This window comes from Salvelinus namaycush, chromosome 16 (assembly GCF_016432855.1).
Source record: "Salvelinus namaycush isolate Seneca chromosome 16, SaNama_1.0, whole genome shotgun sequence".
NCBI lineage: Eukaryota > Metazoa > Chordata > Actinopteri > Salmoniformes > Salmonidae > Salvelinus > Salvelinus namaycush.
The window spans coordinates 34088666-34108584 of NC_052322.1; the positions used below are offsets into that span (position 1 = coordinate 34088666).

The window sequence follows — 19919 nt, forward strand, 5'->3', positions numbered from 1 at the left end:
TGTTAATCTACCCATCGTGTCCGATTTTTAAAATGTTTTACAGCGAAAACACAACATATATTTATGTTAGATCACCACCAAATCCAAAAAACACACGGCCATTTTTCCCAGCCAAAGATAGCTTTCACAAAAAACAGAAATAGAGATACAATTAATCACTAACCTTTGAACATCTTCATCAGATGACACTCATATGACATCATGTTACTCAATACATTTATGTTTTGTTCGATAATGTGCATATTTATATCCACAAATCTCGGTTTACATTGGCGCCATGTTCAGAAATGCCTCCAAAATATAATTACAGAGAGCCACGTCATATAACAGAAATATTCAGAAATATTCAATTAAAGATACACTGGTTCTTAATGCAACCGCTGTGTCAGATTTAAAAAAAAAAAAAACTTTTGTAAAAAGCACACCATGTAATAATCTGAGACGGCGCTCAAATATAAATAACATTTCTCCGCCATGTTGGAGTCAACAGAAATACAAAATTACATCATAAATATTCCCTTACCTTTGATTATCTTAATCAGAATGCAATGCCAGGAATCCTATTTCCACAATAAATCGTTTTTTTTGTTCGATAATGTCCATTACTTATGTCAAATTAGCAACTTTAGCTAGCACGTGTAGTACACGTGTCCAAACACTGGCGCAAATGAAGGCAAACGTCGGACGAAAACTTTAAAAAGTTATATTACAAGTCGAATAAACTGGTCAAACTTAGTAGAGAATCAATCTTCAGGATGTTGTTATCATATATATCCAATAACGTCCCAACTGGAGCATTTCTTCATGTCTGTATAACTAATGGCACACATGGCTAGCGTGCGTGACCAGGAACTGGCAATCTGCCAGACCAGTGACTCAAATAGCTCCCATCCGGCCCCACATCACACTAGAGGCTTCATTCCATGTTCTACTGACTGTTGACATCTAGTGGAAGGCGTATGAAGTGCAAACAGATCCATAAATTACAGGGATTTGAATAGGCGATGTCTTTCACATCGACCCTTTTCAGAATTTTCACTTCATGTTTGGAAGTTTGCCTGCCATATGAGTTCTGTTATACTCACAGACATAATTCAAACAGTTTTAGAAACTTCAGAGTGTTTTCCATCCAATAGTAATAATAATATGCATATATTATCATCTGGGACAGAGTAGGAGGCCGTTCAATTTGGGCACCAATTCATCCAAAAGTGAAAATGCTGCCCCCTAGCCCTAAAAAAAAAGATTATCTCTGTCACTAAAATCTGACTACTAAATGGACTGGACAAGAGCTTTTGGAGAGATTGAGAGCTTTTCAGTGATAAGCACAATTGATATTAGCAGCACAGATGCGCAGCACAGTTCTGTTCAGCAGTGGGAAGGATGGGCCACACTCGGCACACACAGGCTACATCAGCTGGTGAGCTGCGGGGGAGCAAGCGATGCATGTGGGCAGACAGGCTCCGCTTCGACTCCTCAGATTATACACATTGTGCAGGCAACCCTCTTGCTTCCCCATAGCTAACCAGTCACCACCAACCTTCTAGTTAGCTACCTTTTCGCTGGTTAAGAACCACAATCAGCTTTACGAAATTAAAAACAATAGCATAGTGTTTAATAGTAAAGCAACAGTCTAGCTATATTTTTCTTCCCCTTGAGTCTAGAAAGGCTGTTTGAAATTGTAGTCTTGCTCAACCCTCCCAGTTTCCCCATTGGATTTCATAGCCAAGTTCTATAGCCAACATAGCCAAGTCTCCCTGTTTTCCTCAAGGTAATTTGAGCCCTTACCGTTCAAAAGATATGACCCAAAATACCTGCGCTACGTTTTTAACATTTCTATTGTGCATTGTGGCGGGCCGCATTTTACATCCATAAAGCATATCGCGGGCCGTTCTAAAACTAGGCTACTTGCGGGCCGGACAGTTTGTTTAGGCTATACCTTGTTCAGTCATGTTACCTCATTAGCTAGCTACAGTATAGCTAACAACCTGGTGCGCATTCAGCTGGACACAACATTTTGGAACGATCAGATAGAAATATGCTATGTAGAACAAACATGACTCTCTGACAAGTTGAATAAGAAATAACGTTGGCTCTATTCATAGAATTTCTATCTGCAATGTTCGATAATGTTTTGCAACAATGTGGCTACGGTGTCTGTGGAATGTTGATAACAATGGCAATGACGCAACCGAGTGACAGAGGTGCAACCCATACTACTTTGCCAAAATTTTGCGGCAACATCTGGTGATTGTGCTGCTCTCTATTTCTCTCATTCTATATTTCTCTCTCACTCTCTTTTTCTCTCGTTCCTTCTCTCTCTCTCTCTCTCTCTTGCCAGATAATTCTCAGATATTCTTATATACAGTATGTTTGTCATCTTTCTGCTGTTGGGAAGAGAATAGGATGTTATGCAGAAGAATATGTTGGTAGGACAATGCAATGTATGTTTGTGCATATGGAAGAGAGTGATTTATTTTTGCTATAGGTTAATGAGGCAATAAAAATGTGATGTGACTAAAATATGACTAATTCAAAATTCAAAAGGCACTCGCACATCTTTTTTTGCAGGTGCATGGTAACAGTTTAATAAAATGAGAAAAGGGAAGGAACCTGCACACTGCTCTTGATAGTATCACTGCTCTTCATTAAGCTTAGTTCCGTTGCTTTCACCAACAGGCCTAAACACAAATGTGTTTTGCGTTAATATTGCTGATATTCTCTCTCAAAGGTCATAGGCTCAGAGGCATATGTGTAGTGTATGATAGAGGTCTAGTGTAGGTTTGTGTAGTTGAGTGGATTCTATAGGTTTAGGATGGTTTGGTGTGTCTGACTGTGTGTGTCCTCTTCTGTCTCTCAGTGCTCAGAGACCCAGAGGTTACTGAACATCGCCAGAGAGCTCCTTCACACTGAGGAGGCCTACGTCAAGAGACTCAACCTCCTGGACCAGGTACACACACACATATGGGTTGTGAGATACACCGCTGGTCTTCCTATCATAGTAGAGACGTTTTCATTATTTGTTGTTGAGGGTGACAGTCACGTACAGCTGAAGTCGGAAGTTTACATACACCTTAGCCAAATACATTTAAACTCAGTTTTTCACAATTCCTGACATTTAATCCGAGTAAAAATTCCCTGTCTTAGGTCAGCTAGGATCACCACTTTATCTTAAGAATGTGAAATGTTAGAATAATAGTAGAGAGAATGATTTATTTCAGCTTTTATTTATTTCATCACATTCCCAGTGGGTCAGAAGTTTGCATACACTCAATTAGTATTTGGTAGCTTGAGATGTCTTGAGATGTTGCTTCAATATATCCACATCATTTTCTTTCCTCATGATGCCATCTATTTTGTGAAGTACACCAGTCCCTCCTGCAGCAAAGCACCCCCACAACATGATGCTGCCACCCCCGTGCTTCACGGTGGGATGGTGTTCTTTGCCTTGCAAGCCTCCCCCTTCTTCCTCCAAACATAACGATGGTCATTATGGCCAAACAGTTCTATTTTTGTTTCATCAGACCAGAGGACATTTCTCCAAAAAGTACGATCTTTGTCCCCATATGCAGTTGCAAACAGTAGTCTGGCTTTTTTATGGCGGTTTTGGAGCAGTGGCTTCTTCCTTGCTGAGGGGCCTTTCAGGTTATGTTGATATAGGACTCGTTTTACCATGGATATAGATACTTTTGTGCCTGTTTCCTCCAGCATCTTCACAAGGTCCTTTGCTGTTGTTGTGGGATTGATTTGCACTTTTCGCACCAAAGTACGTTCATCTCTAGGAGACAGAACGCGTCTCCTTCCTGAGTGGTATGATGGCTGCGTGGGTCCATGGTGTTTACACTTGCGTACTATCGTTTGTACAGATGAACGTGGTACCTTCAGGCGTTTGGAAATTGCTCCCAAGGATGAACCAGACTTGTGGAGGTCTACAATTTTTTTCTGAGGTCTTGGCTGATTTCTTTTGATTTTCCCATGATGTCAAGCAAAGAGGCACTGAGTTTGAAGGTAGGCCTTGAAATACATCCACAGGTACACCTCCAACTGACTCAAATGATGTTAATTAGCCTATCAGAAGCTTCTAAAGCCATGACATCATTTTCTGTAATTTTCCAAGCTTTTTAAAGGCACAGTCAACTTAGTGTATGTAAACTTCTGACCCAATGGAATTGTGATACAGTGAATTATAAGTGAAATAAACTGTCTGTAAACAATTGTTGGAAAAATGACTTGTGTCATGCACAAAGTAGATGTCCTAACTGACTTGCCAAAACTATAGTTTGTTAACAAGAAATTTGTGGAGTGGTTGAATAACAAGTTTTAATGACTCCAACCTAAGTGTATGTAAACCTCCGACTTCAACTGTACATGACTACAGACAAAAGGCATTAGGCTAACCTCGGAGCTGCTTCCTGTTTTTATCAAGCTTCTGCTTCTTCACGGTGGTACCGGTTGCCATGGAAATACAGGTTCAAACAGGCCAGTGGTTGGTTGACTGACAGGAAGGTGAAAGGTTTTGGACCTGGTGTTGTCGAGAGATCTAACCATCATACACATCCCTCTGTAAAATAATATTAGGTCAAAGAGCCCATGGTTTCTTTTATCATTTATAGTAATGTAGTAAGTAAAGTTTCTGTGTGTTTAATATGTTAATCATTTCTACCATTACTTTCCTGTTGTCTGTAGGTATTTTGCACTAAGCTGACAGAAGCTGGAATCCCTCAGGAGGTGATAACAGGGATCTTCTCCAACATCTCCTCCATCTACTGCTTCCACCACAAGTTTCTGCTCCCTGAGCTCAAGACACGCATCACTGGAGAATGGTGAGGAGACCAGGGCCAATGTTGCAATAGGGTTTCAATAACATTCTATTAGCATAGCCGTAGTAAGACTCCCTGTGCAATAAGATGCTTAGTTTTCCACAAACAACAGTAATGTGATGTTAGGTTTCAGATCTGTCTCTCTGTCTGCCTGTGTATCTCTCTCTCTCTGTTTCAAATCAAATCAAATGTATTTATATAGCCCTTCTTAGATCAGCTGATATCTCAAAGTGCTGTACAGAAACCCAGCCTAAAACCCCAAACAGCAAGCAATGCAGGTGTAGAAGCACAGTGGCTAGGAAAAACTCCCTAAACCTAAGAAGAAACCTAGAGAGGAAGCAGGCTATGAGGGGTGGCCAGTCCTCTTCTGGCTGTGCCGGGTGGAGATTATAACAGAACATGGCCAAAATGTTCAAATGTTCATAATTGACCAGCATGGTCAAATAATAATAATCACAGTAGTTGTCGAGGGTGCAACAGGTCAGCACCTCAGGAGTAATTGTCAGTTGGCTTTTCATAGCCGATCATTGAGAGTATCTCTACCACTCCTGCTGTCTCTAGAGAGTTGAAAACAGCAGGTCTGGGACAGGTAGCACGTCCGGTGAACAGGTCAGGGTTCCATAGCCTGACCATTGTTTCTCTGTGTATCTCTCTATCTCTCTCTCTTTGTATTGCTCTCTTTCTCTCTCTCTCTCTCTCTCTCTCTCTCTCTCTCTCTCTCTCTCTCTCTCTCTCTCTCTCTCTCTCTCTCTCTCTCTCTCTCTCTCTCTCTCTCTCTCTCTCTATCATTACTGGATAGTGATAATGTGTGCAGTGAGTGTGTGTGCAGTCAGTGTGTGTGTTGGCCGCGGAACTCTGACAGCTGGGTTGCAGTGGGGGGTTGTTGCTGGGCAGTGGGGTGTGTGTGTGAGTGTGTGCCGGGCTGGTAGAATGGGGGCTTTATCCGCTTGTCTTCATCTGCAGGGTGTGTGTGTGCCAACGCCAGTCTCTCTCTGTCTGGAGATTATTGAGTCCTTCAGAAATTTTGTAGTGGGATTCCACCTGTTGCATTCTGCACACATTATATACGGTATTCACCCATAAAATTATTCATTCATTCAAGGTTTATACAAATTCCGCGAGAAAAACAATAGTCCAAACCCCATATCTCTACCATATATGGTTCAAAGGTTATGGATGATTTACTGTAAGAACGTAGCATGTTTAGAGTGAATGGAATATCATTACAGGCATGATCAACAACTGGTCACTGTTGTATAGAACTAACTTCAAAACTCAACTGACAAGCTAACTAATGGCTGCAAGTTGTGAAAATAAAGGCTTTTCTAAATGAAATCCACTGAATACAAAACTATACTCAACAAAAATATAAACGCCACATGTAAAGTGTTGGTCCCATGTTTCATGAGCTGTAATAAAAGATCCCAGCAATTTTCCATATGCTCTGAAAGCGTATTTCTCTCAGAATTTAGCGCACACATTTGTTTACATCCCTGTTAGTGAGCATTTCTCCTTTGCCAAGATAATCGGTCCACCTGACAGATGTGGCATACCAAAAAGCTGATTAAACAGTGTGATCATTACACGAGTGCACCTTGTGCTGGGACAAAAGTATGTGGACACCTGCTCATCAAACATCTCATTCCAAAATCATGGAGTTGTTCCCCCTTTGCTCCTATAACAGCCTCCACATTTTTGGTATGGCTTTCCATGAGATGTTGCGGGGACTTGCTTCCATTCAGCCACAAGAGCGTTAGTGAGGTCGGGCACTGATGTTGGGTGATTAGGCCTGGCTCGCAGTCGGCGTTCTAATTCATCCCAAAGATGTTTGATGGGGTTGAGATCAGGGCTATGTGCAGGCCAGTCAAGTTGTTCCACACCGATCTCGACAAACCGTTTCTGTATGGACCTTGCTTTGTGCACGGGGGCATTGCCATGCTGAAAAAGCCAAACTATTGCCACAAAGTTGGAAGCACAGAATTGTCTAGAATGTCATTGTATGCTGTAGCGATTTCCCTTCACTGGAACTACTGTAAGGGGCCTAGCCCAAACCATGAAAAACAGCCCCAGACCATTATTCCTCCTCCACCAAACTTTAGAGTTGGCACTATGCATTGGGGCAGGTAGCGTTCTCCTGGAATCCACCAAATCCAGAGTTGTCCATTGGACTGCCAGATTATGAAATGTGATTCATCACTCCAGAGAACGTGTTTCTATTGCTCCAGAGTCCACTGGCGGCGAGCTTTACACCACTCCAGCCAACACTTGGCATTGTGCATAGCTATCTTAGGCTTGTGTGCGGCTGCTCGGCCATGGAAACCCATTTCGAGAAGCTCCCAACGAACAGTTATTGTGCTGACGTTGCTTCCAGAGGCAGTTTGGAGCTCGGTAGTGAGTGTTGCAACCCGAGGACAGACAGTTTTTACACACTACACGCTTCAGCACATACAATCTACTTGCAGTGAAGCGGCTCAACATTTACATTACATTCAATCATCTAACAGACTTCCATCTAAAGCGACCCACAGAAGCAACCAGGGTCAACACCCTGCTCAAGGGCACGTCGACAGATCTCCCACAAGGTCAAAAACGGGGACCCAAACCAGTGACCCATCAGCCACCGGCCTAAGCTCCCAACCGCCAGGCCACCAGCCCTTCAAGATCCCCCCCCACAGTTTCCAGAGAGCTGCTCCTCAACCATCCGAGAACTCCCCCATAGTCCGTCCCACCGAGATTAAAAAATTATAATAAAATAATTCCCCAAGCCCTTGTCCCCCAAAGCACCAACAACCAACAAAATGAACAGAAGACAGAAAAGAGAAAGACAAAGGAAAACAGAACACAACAATGCAAAAAACAAAAGACAACAAAAATTATAACAGAAGGCCAACTGAATACATTTCAGTGCATGTATGGCACACATGTGTGTGTCCCTGTATGTGCACGTGTGTGCGTTTGAATGAGAGTGTGTGTATATGCATGTGTACACTCGTACAAACACCTGCATGGCATCAGGCAAACAAGCATTAGATGTAACAATGTTGCCCCTCAGTGTCATTCAAATGTACTTTTTGTTTCAGAAAAAAGGAAGGGAAGCGCTGCTTACGAAGGCCATGCAGCTGAAATTTGTCATAGTTTTAAATCTTTGTTACCATTGAACATGCCATGCAAATAAAGGCATTTTAATTAATTATATGAAAAGGGCCTTCGTCGTCCTTTTTGATTACTTGTTTTGTTTTATTTTGACCTAATTTTTTTGCGTGTATCTTTCCCGTCATTCTATCCCCCGCCCAGCAACTCCACTCCCACTTGTCTCCAATTCCACATCCCAACCCTCAGCCCATCCCACCTATCTCTGCTTGCCACCCTTTTCGGATTTCTACGCACCATATACAGTTTCTTTCAACTATGCTGTGATGTTTAAAATAGATTTAATTCCTATCTAATCGAATGGAATCCACAGATTGCGAGTTGAAGATACATACTTGTACTAATAGTATTAGTAATTGACTGACCAGGTCTCTCCAGATCTCCCAGCAATGCTATTTCTAGTGTCAATTTTAGATTTATGTTTTGCTTTTTCAGCCTTTCCTGAACCTGAGACCAGAAACAGGCTACCTGAGGGCAATACCAAAACAATTGATTCTGTATCCTCACAACAAAATCTGCAGAGCTGCGATAACTGTATGCCCCAAATATTCAAAATTTTGTTGGTGGCAAGAATTCTGGACAATAATTTTAGCTGAAAAGCACGAAGTCATAAACCTTGCGTCGTTTTATATGTAAACTCATACACCTATCAAGGCACAAGGCGAGACCCAGATGCAGACCCGGGAGGCAGATGGTTGGAGTCTTACAATGTTTATTAACCCAAAGGGGTAGGCAAGAGAATTGTCGTGGACAGGCAAAAAGGTCCAAACCAGATCAGAGTCCAAACGGTACTGAAGGGCAGGCAGAATCAAGGTCAGGGCAGGCAGGATGATCAGGCAGGCAGGAAAGTAGTCCAGAGTCAGGCAGGGGTCAGGACAGAGAAGGACTATAAAAAGAGAAAAGAAAAGGCGTACGGGAAAAACATGCTGGTTGACTTGACTAAACATACTAGACGAACTGGCACAAAGACACAGGAAACACAGGGATAAATACACTGGGGAAAATAAGCGACACCTGGAGGGGGTGGAGACAACCCCAGGAACAGGTGAAACAGATCAGAGCGTGACAACACCCTGTACCATGGTTTCGGTTCCCTACCTCCTGAGCTTTTGTTGCTCCTAGACGTTTCCACTTCACGGTAACAACACTTACAGTTGACCGGAGCGGCTCTAGCAGGGCAGAAATTGGAGGAACTGACTTGTTGGAAAGGTGGCATCCTATAACAGTGCCACTTTGAAAGTCACTGAGCTCTTCAGTAAGGTCAATGCTACTGCCAATGTTTGTCTATGGAGATTGCATGGCTGTGTGCTCGATTTTATACAACTGTCAGCAATGGGTGTGGCTGAAATAGCTGTATCCACTAATTTGAAGGGGTGTCCACATACTTTTGTATATATAGTGTATATTAAGGTTATAACATTGTAGAGAACAATTGAATGATTAATTATATGTTATTTATAATGACATAGAGCAAAGAAAATAAGGTGTTTACATTAATTTCATTGCACCATCTTGAATTGGCCTGTTTTTCTCTACATTGTGCAGTGAGTTTTCTCTACAGCAGTGAGTGGATGCCATACTTTATACAGTACATGTACTGTAGCTTACTATTTCCTGAATTCCATATTCTACATTTTACGTTCAATGAAATGTGTACTTTAGGTATACTATAAGTACATTGCAACATATGTGTTCAGAGTACATACACACATGAAAATCTACCATGACAGTTTTGAGCGTTGACTTAGTTTTAAGCCGTGTGTGTGTTTTCTGTGTGTTAGGGACTCAAACCCGCGTATAGGAGATATCCTCCAGAAGCTGGCTCCCTTTATGAAGATGTACGGAGAGTACGTGAAGAACTTTGACCGTGCTATGGACCTGGTCAACACCTGGAGCCAACGCTCATCACAGTTCAAGAGTGTGGTCCAGAATATACAAGTAAGTGTGTGTGTGTGTGTGTGTGTGTGTGTGTGTGTGTGTGTGTGTGTGTGTGTGTGTGTGTGTGTGTGTGTGTGTGTGTGTGTGTGTGTGTGTGTGTGTGTGTGTGTGTGTGTGTGCACGTGTGCGTGCATACATCAGTGGAGGCTGCTGAGGGGAGGACGGCTCATAATAATGGCTGGAACGGAGCGAATGGAATGGCATTAGACACATGGAAACCATGTTTGATGTATTTGATACCATTCCACTGATTCCGCTCCAGCCATCACCACCAGCCCGTCCTCCCGTCCTGTGTATGTATGGTAAAGTTTGCCTTTGTTATCGCTGCACTGTGTGTTGTGTACCTACAGTACAGTAGGCCTATTAACAGTACTGTGTGTGTACTATCTGTACAGAAGCAGGATGTGTGTGGGAACCTGACTCTCCAGCACCACATGTTGGAGCCTGTTCAGAGGATCCCTCGCTATGAACTCCTGCTCAAGGACTATCTGAAGAAACTGCCTGACGATGCACTGGACAGGAAAGACACAGAGAGTACGTCTGTGTGTCTGTCTGCCTGTCTGTCTGTGTCCGTCTGTCCTTCTGTTTTTCTGTTTGTCTGTCTAGGTTTATCTGTCTGTCCCTCACTAACCTTCCTCAACTAGGGCCCATTACAAGCTCCATGTCTTGTGACCTTACTATAACCTTGTACTGTACATTGTCCTTGTTTGAAGTAGTGTCTAAGTAAAGCCTACATAACCCAGTGTTGTGGGTCAGTAGTCTGTCTCTGTGAGGCCCTGCTCTCCTAAGCCTGGTCATGTAGAGGGGAAAGTCAGCTCTGTTTATGTAGTTTGTGATTAAGATGGCTGCTGCAGGTGCACTCCCACATTAGTGCTCTGCTCCTCTGGCTTAGAGTCACTTTACTGCAGTGTGTGTGTGTGTGTGTGTGTGTGTGTGTGTGTGTGTGTGTGTGTGTGTGTGTGTGTGTGTGTGTGTGTGTGTGTGTGTGTGTGTGTGTGTGTGTGTGTGTGTGTGTGTGTGTGTGTGTGTGCGTGTGTGTGTGCGCGCGTGCGTGCATTTAATGGAGAATGTGTGTGTCTTTGATGTTGGGTAATGTACATGAATGGTATGTGAGGCCGAACACTATCTCCCTGTCTGTGTAACACAAACACACACTGTTTGAGGTGTTCATTGTGTGTGTTTGATGTATGGTAATTTACAATAGGCCCCTAGTCTGATGATGCACAGGCTGGCTGCAGTGGAAGGTTGGACACTAGCCGATTTCTAACAGAGTATTCAGTTGAGTGTTTTGCCAAATGTAGGTCTGATGCATAGTTATGTATAGGTTCTGCAGACAGGTCTAACAGTCTGTCTGTGTGTGTTTTACAGAGGCATTGGAGCTCATATCCACAGCAGCCAACCACTCCAATGCTGCCATCAGGAAAATGGTACAATTCTACTTTCTTCTGTTTGGAGTCCTCTCTGTTCCCTCCCTCTCCATCACTTTGAAACACCCTGTCTCTCCATCTCTCTCTGACATGCGTCTTACTTTTTATGGTTTTTAAGGTGATGGTGCTGTAGCTCACAACAGTGTATGAGGAAAGGAAGGAAGGAAGGAAGAAGAGAGAGGTAGCAAGGGAGGGAGAAAATTAGGGAGGTATGGAGGGAAGAAGGGAGGTTGTGAGAGCCCTGGTTGGTTTAGTACAGACAGGAAGCTGCTGTTTCCCTCCACTAGTTTTACAGTATGCAGAAGAGTAACAGCTGTCTCTGACACACACACACACACACAGTCCCACTTCTGCCCCCTGGTGTGGCTTGTCCTCTAGCGCGTCTAATGCGGCCTCAACCATTTTGGTTCAATAGCTTCCTGTGTTTAAGGCTCCCCTGACTTATATTCATGCATCGTTTTATCTGCTCTCTGTGTGTTTCTCATCTATGGTGTTCCTCAGGAGAAGATGAACAAACTGCTGGAGGTCTATGAGAGACTGGGGGGAGAGGAGGACATTGTGAACCCAGCCAACGAACTCATCAAGGAGGGACACATCAAGAAGATGTCTGCCAAGAATGGGACGGCCCAGGACCGATACCTCTATCTGGTGAGTGGCAGGAGGACCTGGAATGAAGAACATGTATAGGAATGGGATTACTATATGTGACCGACCTCCTCGATTCGGTCTTATGTAGCAACATTTGAAATTGTGTTTTTTACATTGGATAAAAGTAGAGACTCATAGCTAGAAAATGGTATATCATATACTGCAGTTGAGGAACAATGCAGTAATTCTGCTTTGAAAGTAGATAAACTTGTAACACCACTTTTGAGAAAATGGCACTTGAATATTTTGGTACACCTACTGGAGAGCTCTTCTTTGTCTACACCCATTCAGCATCGTTCACACCCTCTTAAGCCTTAGCCCCACCCATCTCTTTAAGGATTCACATGTGAGGCCATGTGGTAAACACACTCTATATCAAATAAAACTTTATTTGTCACATGCAAAAGGATACAGAAGGTGTAAATGGTACAGTGAAGTGGTTACTTCCATAGTAGCAATATCAAAAACAGAAAGTGTCCAGATAAAAATCTGTTATAAATATGTGAAGCTAGGTAGCTAGCTAGCTAAACAATGAACTGGCATAACTGGCATAATCCTAACTCACAGTACTACCAATACAAACATTGTCATAATAGCTGTAGTATCAATCTGCAGGTAGCTAAAGCTAACAAACTAGGTTAAATGTTAGCTAGCTAATATTAGGCTATAACTAGCAATGCAAATGGTTTCTGATTCGAATAATATTACTACACAAAAGCTAACGTTTGCTAGCTAACTAACAGTATGCTTTAACTAAAAATGACTTTCTGACAAAATTAGAAACGTATATCTGAAAATATATTTAGACTCTTACCCGGATACATGGATTAAAACTTCACGGCACTGGAAACATTTAAGTTTTGTTTGTAGCTACATCTTGTTTGGGCAGCGTTGTGTCAAGTCACTCCAGTTCACCCTGACTGGTTCACACCGACCGTGGCATCATTTTTTTCTAACTGATCTGTCGATAGTGCCTGCTAAATTCAGGGCATCAATGTTGTTGAGAAAAGTAGCAAAACTTTAGTAGTTCTTGAAGGCTAACATTATATCTTTCAAAAACGGTGTGGTAGAAAGGACTGTCAACACATATTGAACAGATCACGTTATCGACAGATGCATGCTACATGGCAGACCAATCCAAACTCATCTCCCGACATGTCCAGCCCATCGATTATCTCAGCCAATCATGGCTAGTTGGAAGGTTCCCGTCTTTTTCTGTGGCAAAACTAACTAAGCTCGTATTTTAACAATTTTATTCGTATTTATGGATGGGGTACACGTTTGTTATTCAGGCACATGAAAGTTCACATGTTCCAGAAGGCATTCCCACCAAAAAACGCATTTTGATAAAATAATTTATGTTTACGTTCAAATTCCGCTCCTGTGAAGTAGTGACGTGCGACACACGCCTAGTTTCCTGAAACTATTCACATATCGAAGTGTGTGTGTGTGTGTGTTCATGTGTTTATTATACTTATCTGTTTCTCCCTCTCTCTCGCTCTCTGTCTCTGTGCTGCAGTTTAATAACATGGTGCTGTACTGCGTTCCCAAGCTGAGGTTGATGGGTCAGAAGTTCAGTGTGAGAGAGAGGATCGACATCGCTGGGATGGAGATCAGGAAGGAGGTAATGGAAGCAAGGCTACAACAAATTCAACCTAGCTTCCTTTTCTGCTGAAAAGCGGATGTGGAAACTCCGCTCAGGCGTATTTTTACGCCTGCTACGTTAGGTTAGAGGTAAAGTGACACTGTTCTCCTCTGTGTCTTCAGGTTCAGGAGAATGTGAAGCAGAACCTCCCTCTCACTTTTGCCATCATCGGCAAGCAGCGCTCACTAGAGCTGCAGGCCAGGTAAGAACTATGGAGCGGTTACATGGGAGAACTGTAAGAACTGTGCCTTTTGTAATGGGCCACAACATTTCAGGCACAGCTAGAATACATAGTAGTATTTATAGCTAGAGAGCCTTAATATTGGTGTTAAGTGTTGCAGTTAATACTGTTGTTGAAACCTTCCCTCTGCTTTTCAGCACGGCAGAGGAAAAGGAAGACTGGATACAGGTAAGGAATACCATCTCGACAGAAACACACTAACATGGAATGAGAGGGTTTGCAGAAGGATTTGTCCCCCCACAGTTTCAGTGTATTATGAACAGTATTTAGTATTAGGGAGTCTTTCCTCCACACTGCCATTCTGTGAGTTGGGGAATTGTTTTCCTCTCATTATAGCTCATTTAGCCCATTAAAGCTGACTAAAGCTGATTAAAAAGGCTAATAGACTGGAGGGGAGGAGTGTGTGTCAGGCAGGGGGGCTGGGTATGTGGAAAGGACTGGAAGGGCCATTCAGCGATCTGAAGGACACGGGGAATGTGTGGTGTCACAAGAGACTTTGAAGAGGGGGGAACAAAGATTGCACACACGTACATACACTGTCTAGTTTATTTGCATATGAATACAGAGCTCATTATTTGCACACGTGCACACGTGCACACACACACACACTCTCTCTGTCTTAGTGCAGTAGATAGTGCGGTCTCTGACGCAGACCACTGGGCTGGATCAGAGGTTTGTGATGCATTTGGCCCTCTGATGTCATGGATGATGTCATCAGTGTATAGCAGGGTCAGTCCAGTCTACAGCCAGGCACAGTCTCTCTCTTTGTTCTCCTCTCTCCTACTCAAACAGGCAGAGGCCCTCTCTTTCTCTCTCTCTCTCTCTCTCTCTCTCTCTCTCTCTCTCTCTCTCTCTCTCTCTCTCTCTCTCTCTCTCTCTCTCTCTCTCTCTCTCTCTCTCTCTCTCTCTCTCTCTCTCTCTCTCTCTCTCTCTAAATTTAAGGGCTTTATTGGCATGGGAAACATATGTTAACATTGCCAAAGCAAGTGAAGTAGATAATAAACAGTAGAGAAATAAACAATAAAAATTAACAGTAAATTACACTCACAGAAGTTCCAAAAGAATTACGACATTTCAAGTGTCATATTATGTCTATATACAGTGTTGTAACATTGTGCAAATAGTTAAAGTACAAAAGGAAAAATAAATAAACATAAATATGGGTTGTATTTACAATGTTGTTTGTTCTTCACTGGTTGCCCTTTTCTTGTGGCAAAAGGTCACAAATATTGCTGCTGTGATATTTCACCCAGTAGATATGGGAGTTCTTTGTGGATCTGTGTAATCTGAGGGAAATATGTGTCTCTAATATGGTGGTACATTTGGCAGGAGGTTAGGAAGTGCAGCTCAGTTTCCACTTCATTTTGTGGGCAGTGTGCACATAGCCTGTCTTCTCTTGAAAGCCAAGTCTGCCATCGGCTGCCTTTCTCAATAGCAAGGCTAACCTCACTGAGTCTGTACATAGTCAAATCTTTCCTTAATTTTGGGTCAGTCACAGTGGTCAGGTATTATGCCACTGTGTACTCTCTGTTTAGGGCCAAATAGCATTCTAGTTTGCTCTGTTTTTTGTTAATTCTTTCCAATGTGTCAAGTAATTATATTTTTGTTTTCTCATGATTTGGTTTGGTCTAATTGTGTTGCTGTCCTGGGGCTCTGTGGGCTCTGTTTGTGTTTGTGAACAAAGCCCCAGGACCAGCTTGCTTAGGGGACTCTTCTCCAGGTTCATCTCTCTTTAGGTGATGGCTTTGTTATGGAAGGTTTGGGAATTGCTTCCTTTTAGGTGGTTGTAGAATTTAACGTCTCTTTTCTGGATTTTGATAATTAGTGGGTATCGGCCTAATTCTGCTCTGCATGCATTATTTGGAGTTTTACGTTGTACACGAAGGATCTTTTTGCAGAATTCTGCATGCAGAGTCTCAATTTGGTGTTTGTCCCATTTTTGTGAATTCTTGGTTGGTGAGCGGAACCCAGACCTCACAACCATAAAGGGCAATGGGTTCTGTAACTGATTCAAGTATTTTTAGCCAGATCCTAATTGTTATGTCAAATTGTATGTTCCTTTTGATGGCACAGAAGGCCCTTCTTGCCTTGTTTCTCAGCTCGTTCAAAGCTTTGTGGAAGTTACCTGTGGCGCTGATGTTTAGGTCTCTCTCTCTTTCTCTCTGTCTCCTTGAGGCTGTAGATTGCCGTAGGAATGTTACTGTTGTAAAAATCTGTTGCTTTACTTTCTCTCTGTCACTGCCTCTTGACTTTTATTTTAAACCGGTGAAGAATATGATGGCCGTATGTAACTACAGGCCTTTATAAAGCGTTCTATCCCTCTCTGTTCTCCTATTTCCCTCTCCCCCGTCCCTTCCACTCCCAGGTGATCCTGGCCACCATAGAGAGACACAAGCAGAACAGTGAGACCTTTAACAAAGCCTTCAACAGCTCCTTCTCCAGAGAGGAAGACCACCTGCCAGACTCACCGGTCAGTCTGCCTGCCTGTCTGCCTGTCTGTCTAGCCATGAGTCAACCTGCACTATGAGTGTATATATATTCATATGAGAGCACTACAGCTTGGTCAGAGAGTGTATATATATTAATATATATAGTGTGTGTACAGTACCAGTCAAAAGTTTGGACACACCTACTCATTCAAGGGTTTGTCTTCATTTTTACTATTTTCTACATTGTAGAATAATAGTGAAGACATCAAAACTATGAAATAACACATTTGGAATCATGTAGAAACCAAAAAAGGGTTAAACAAATCTAAATATATTTTATGTTTCAGATTCTTCAAAGTAGCCACCCTTTGCCTTGATGACAGCTTTGCACACTCTTGGCATTCTCTCAACCAGCTTCATGAGGAATGCTTTTCCAACAGTCTTGAAAGAGTTCCCACATATGCTGAGCACTTGTTGGCTGCTTTTCCTTCGCTCTGCGGTCCAGCTCATCCCAAACCATCTCAGTTGGGTTGAGGTTTGGTGATTGTGGAGGCCAGGTCATCTGATGCAGCACTCCATCACTCTTCTTCTTGGTCAAATAGCCCTTACACAGCCTGGAGGTGTGTTGGGTCATTGTCCTGTTGAAAAACAAATGATAGTTCCACTCAGCACAAACCAGATGGGATGGTGTATCGCTGCAGAATGCTGTGGTAGCCATGCTGGTTAAGTGTGCATTGAATTATAAATAAATCACTGACAGTGTCACCAGCAAAGCACCATCACACCTCTTCCTTCATGCTTCACGGTGGGAACCACACATGCGGAGATCATCCGTTCACCTATTCTGCGTCTCACAAAGACATCCAAAAATCTCAAATTTGGACACATCAGACCAAGGGACAGATTTCCACCAATTTAATGTCCATTGCTCGTGTTTCTTGGCCCAAGCAAGTCTCTTCTTATTGGTGTAGTGGTTTCTTTAAAGCAATTCGACCATGAAGGCCTGATTCCTCTGATTCCTCTCAACAGTTGATGTTGAGATGTCTCTGTTACTTGAACTCTGTGAAGCATTTATTTGGGCTGCAATTTCTGAGGCTGGTAACTAATTAACTTATCCTCTGGGTCTTCCTTTCCTGAGGCGGTCCTCATAAGAGCCAGTTTCATCATGGTGCCTGATGGTTTTTGCGACTGCACTTGAAGGAACTTTCAAAGTTCTTGACATTTTCCGTATTGACTGACCATGTCTTCAAGTAATGATGGTCTGTCATTTATCTTTGCTTATTTAGCTGTTCTTGCCATAATATGGAATTGGTCTTTTAACAAATAGGGCTATCTTCTGTATACCACCCCTACCTTGTAACAACACAACTGATTGGCCCAAATGCATTAGGAAGGAAAGAAATTCCACAAATTAACTTTTAAACAAGGCACACCTGTTAATTGAAATGCATTCCAGATGACTACCTCCTGAAGCTGGTTGAGAGAATGCCAAGAGTGTGCAAAGGGTGGCTACTTTGAAGAATCTCAACTATAAAATATATTTTAATTTGTTTAAAGGAAAATTGGTTACTACATGATTCCATATGTGTTATTTCATAGTTTTGATGTCTTCACTATTATTCTACAATGTAGAAGATAGTAAAAATAAATAAAAACCTTGGAATGTAGGTGTGTCCAAACTTTTGACTGGTACTGTATATATTAAACTTTTTTGAGTTGGCAAACAAACTGAAAGGGTGCACACTGTCAGTGTGTTGTTTGAACAGATATAAAGCCAAGGTAGGCGATATACTGCCAACTGCAGTTGTGGAATATTTCCTCGTGAGTATAATTAATTGGCTAATCCCTCCTGGTGACGTCGATGGAATGATGTGATTCTTAACCTATAGGAAGTCCCACTAGTTAACTATTTCAAAATTGTGAAAGTCCTCAATGGCGCTGCCCATATTAAGATGGGAGATTCCTCTATTTATCTGTATGACTGACCCACTCTGAACCTGGACACAGGCCAAACTAGAAACACATAACAGACTACTGTCTTTCTCTCAGGCGTGGCTGCCATCTAGTGGGAGCAAACACACACTGCAGCTTTAGGGGATATTCAGTGTGTTGTTTCCATTCTCTGGCAATGTGGGAGAATGCTTTGTTTGTGATTTGTTGTCACCTGACATGAAGTGCTATCCGTGTAATAACAAGGGGTGTACTTTCAATGTAACTCATACATCTATCCCAGGGTTAAATATGTCACTCTGATCCTGTATTCATGTTCTGCTCTCCTCAGGGTCCCTGGAGCACCACATCCATGGACTCAGACAGTGAAAGACTGCATGAAAGGGTAGGTGTCAAAAGTCATATTACAATACATTTCCTCCGGCTCTATTACCTTTTGTGTGATGTTATGGACTCAGCTTTAGATTTCAAGACCATTGATCTCTCTTTGCTACAGCGTCAATGACATCGCCCAACATAATACTAGAAACCATACAATGGGCAATAGAATGTGAACACATTGTACCATGAATGTCTGTCTGAGTTCATAACAAGAAGTACATTGATCTCTCCTATTCTAAAGCCTGAATGTTTGTCAGTCTGGTATTACAATGGCAGTGGCTCTATAATCCACACAGTAGTCTGCAGATAGGTGAAATAGTAGGCAGTCTTCTCAATAGCATCACTATCTCACTCTCTAGTAGCAGTGAGAGGTGTCTGTGGAAAGATGAGACACGATCAGGGGGTAAATTTCACATTCCCTCCCACAATGCATCTGTGGTAAAGGGCTGGCGGCTGAAAGAGAAACGGGAGCGACTTTGATTCCCATTTTTCTGTCATAGAGGAGAGAAAGAATAGGGGAGATAACATAGCGAGAAAATGGAGTGAGGAAATGGCAAGATAGAAAGGAAATAGTCCCCTTCACCCAACTTTTTCAGGATTACTTAGGCAATACGAAGATGCATTGAGATAAGATGACCTTGTGATTGGACAGATTTTGATACGTTGTTTATTTCTCTGTTTTCCAGAAAAGTTCCAAGAAGAAGGAGAAGGAGAAGCAGACATGTAAAGGCTGCAACGAAAGCTTCAACTTCACCAAGCGCAAACACCACTGCAAAGCATGTGGAGCGGTGAGCACAGAGAGAAAGAGGAGGGTGGGGGCGGATGCAGTTAGTGCCAGTATGCTGCATTTTCGCCAGTGGATGTCTTGTATGATTGATTTTCAGTTGTCTAAATATCTTTCTCTCCCTCCATTCCTCATTCTCTCTTTCCCTCCCTCTGCAGGCCATCTGTGGTAAATGCTCTAAGATGTTGGAGAACAAGACGTGTCGACTGTGTCCTGAATGCTTTGTGACGAGCCAAGTCCCTGAAGGGCTTGCAGGGGCCCCAGGAGAGCTGAAGAGGAAAGCTACAGCCGAGGTGAGGACCGTCTGACTCTCAGCTTATAGAATACAATAGAAAATAGTAGAATATAACTTCATCTAAATGAAGCTTCCCCTCACAAGTATCATAAGACAATCACACATCATACTTATTGTATATGGCACAGTGTTGCTGAGAAGCTAACATGGACAAAAGGGAGATGTGGTGGGGGGGGGGGTTGGCTTATAGAGGTTGGCAGCGGGCATATTG

The 19919-nt window shown here is 42.6% G+C and overlaps 1 protein-coding gene across 1 annotated transcript in view; it reads left to right on the forward strand.

The window, feature by feature from the left end:
- LOC120061334 (FYVE, RhoGEF and PH domain-containing protein 3-like) overlaps window positions 1–19919 on the forward strand; it is a 128985-nt gene that overhangs the window by 104912 nt on the left and 4154 nt on the right. The window contains exons 5-17 of the mRNA XM_039011081.1: window positions 2861–2950; window positions 4687–4823; window positions 9752–9908; window positions 10304–10442; window positions 11277–11335; window positions 11837–11983; window positions 13503–13607; window positions 13751–13830; window positions 14007–14037; window positions 16235–16339; window positions 18580–18633; window positions 19316–19417; window positions 19572–19706. Coding sequence (XP_038867009.1) covers window positions 2861–2950; window positions 4687–4823; window positions 9752–9908; window positions 10304–10442; window positions 11277–11335; window positions 11837–11983; window positions 13503–13607; window positions 13751–13830; window positions 14007–14037; window positions 16235–16339; window positions 18580–18633; window positions 19316–19417; window positions 19572–19706 — 1341 coding nt within the window. The remainder of the gene's footprint in view (window positions 1–2860; window positions 2951–4686; window positions 4824–9751; window positions 9909–10303; window positions 10443–11276; window positions 11336–11836; window positions 11984–13502; window positions 13608–13750; window positions 13831–14006; window positions 14038–16234; window positions 16340–18579; window positions 18634–19315; window positions 19418–19571; window positions 19707–19919) is intronic.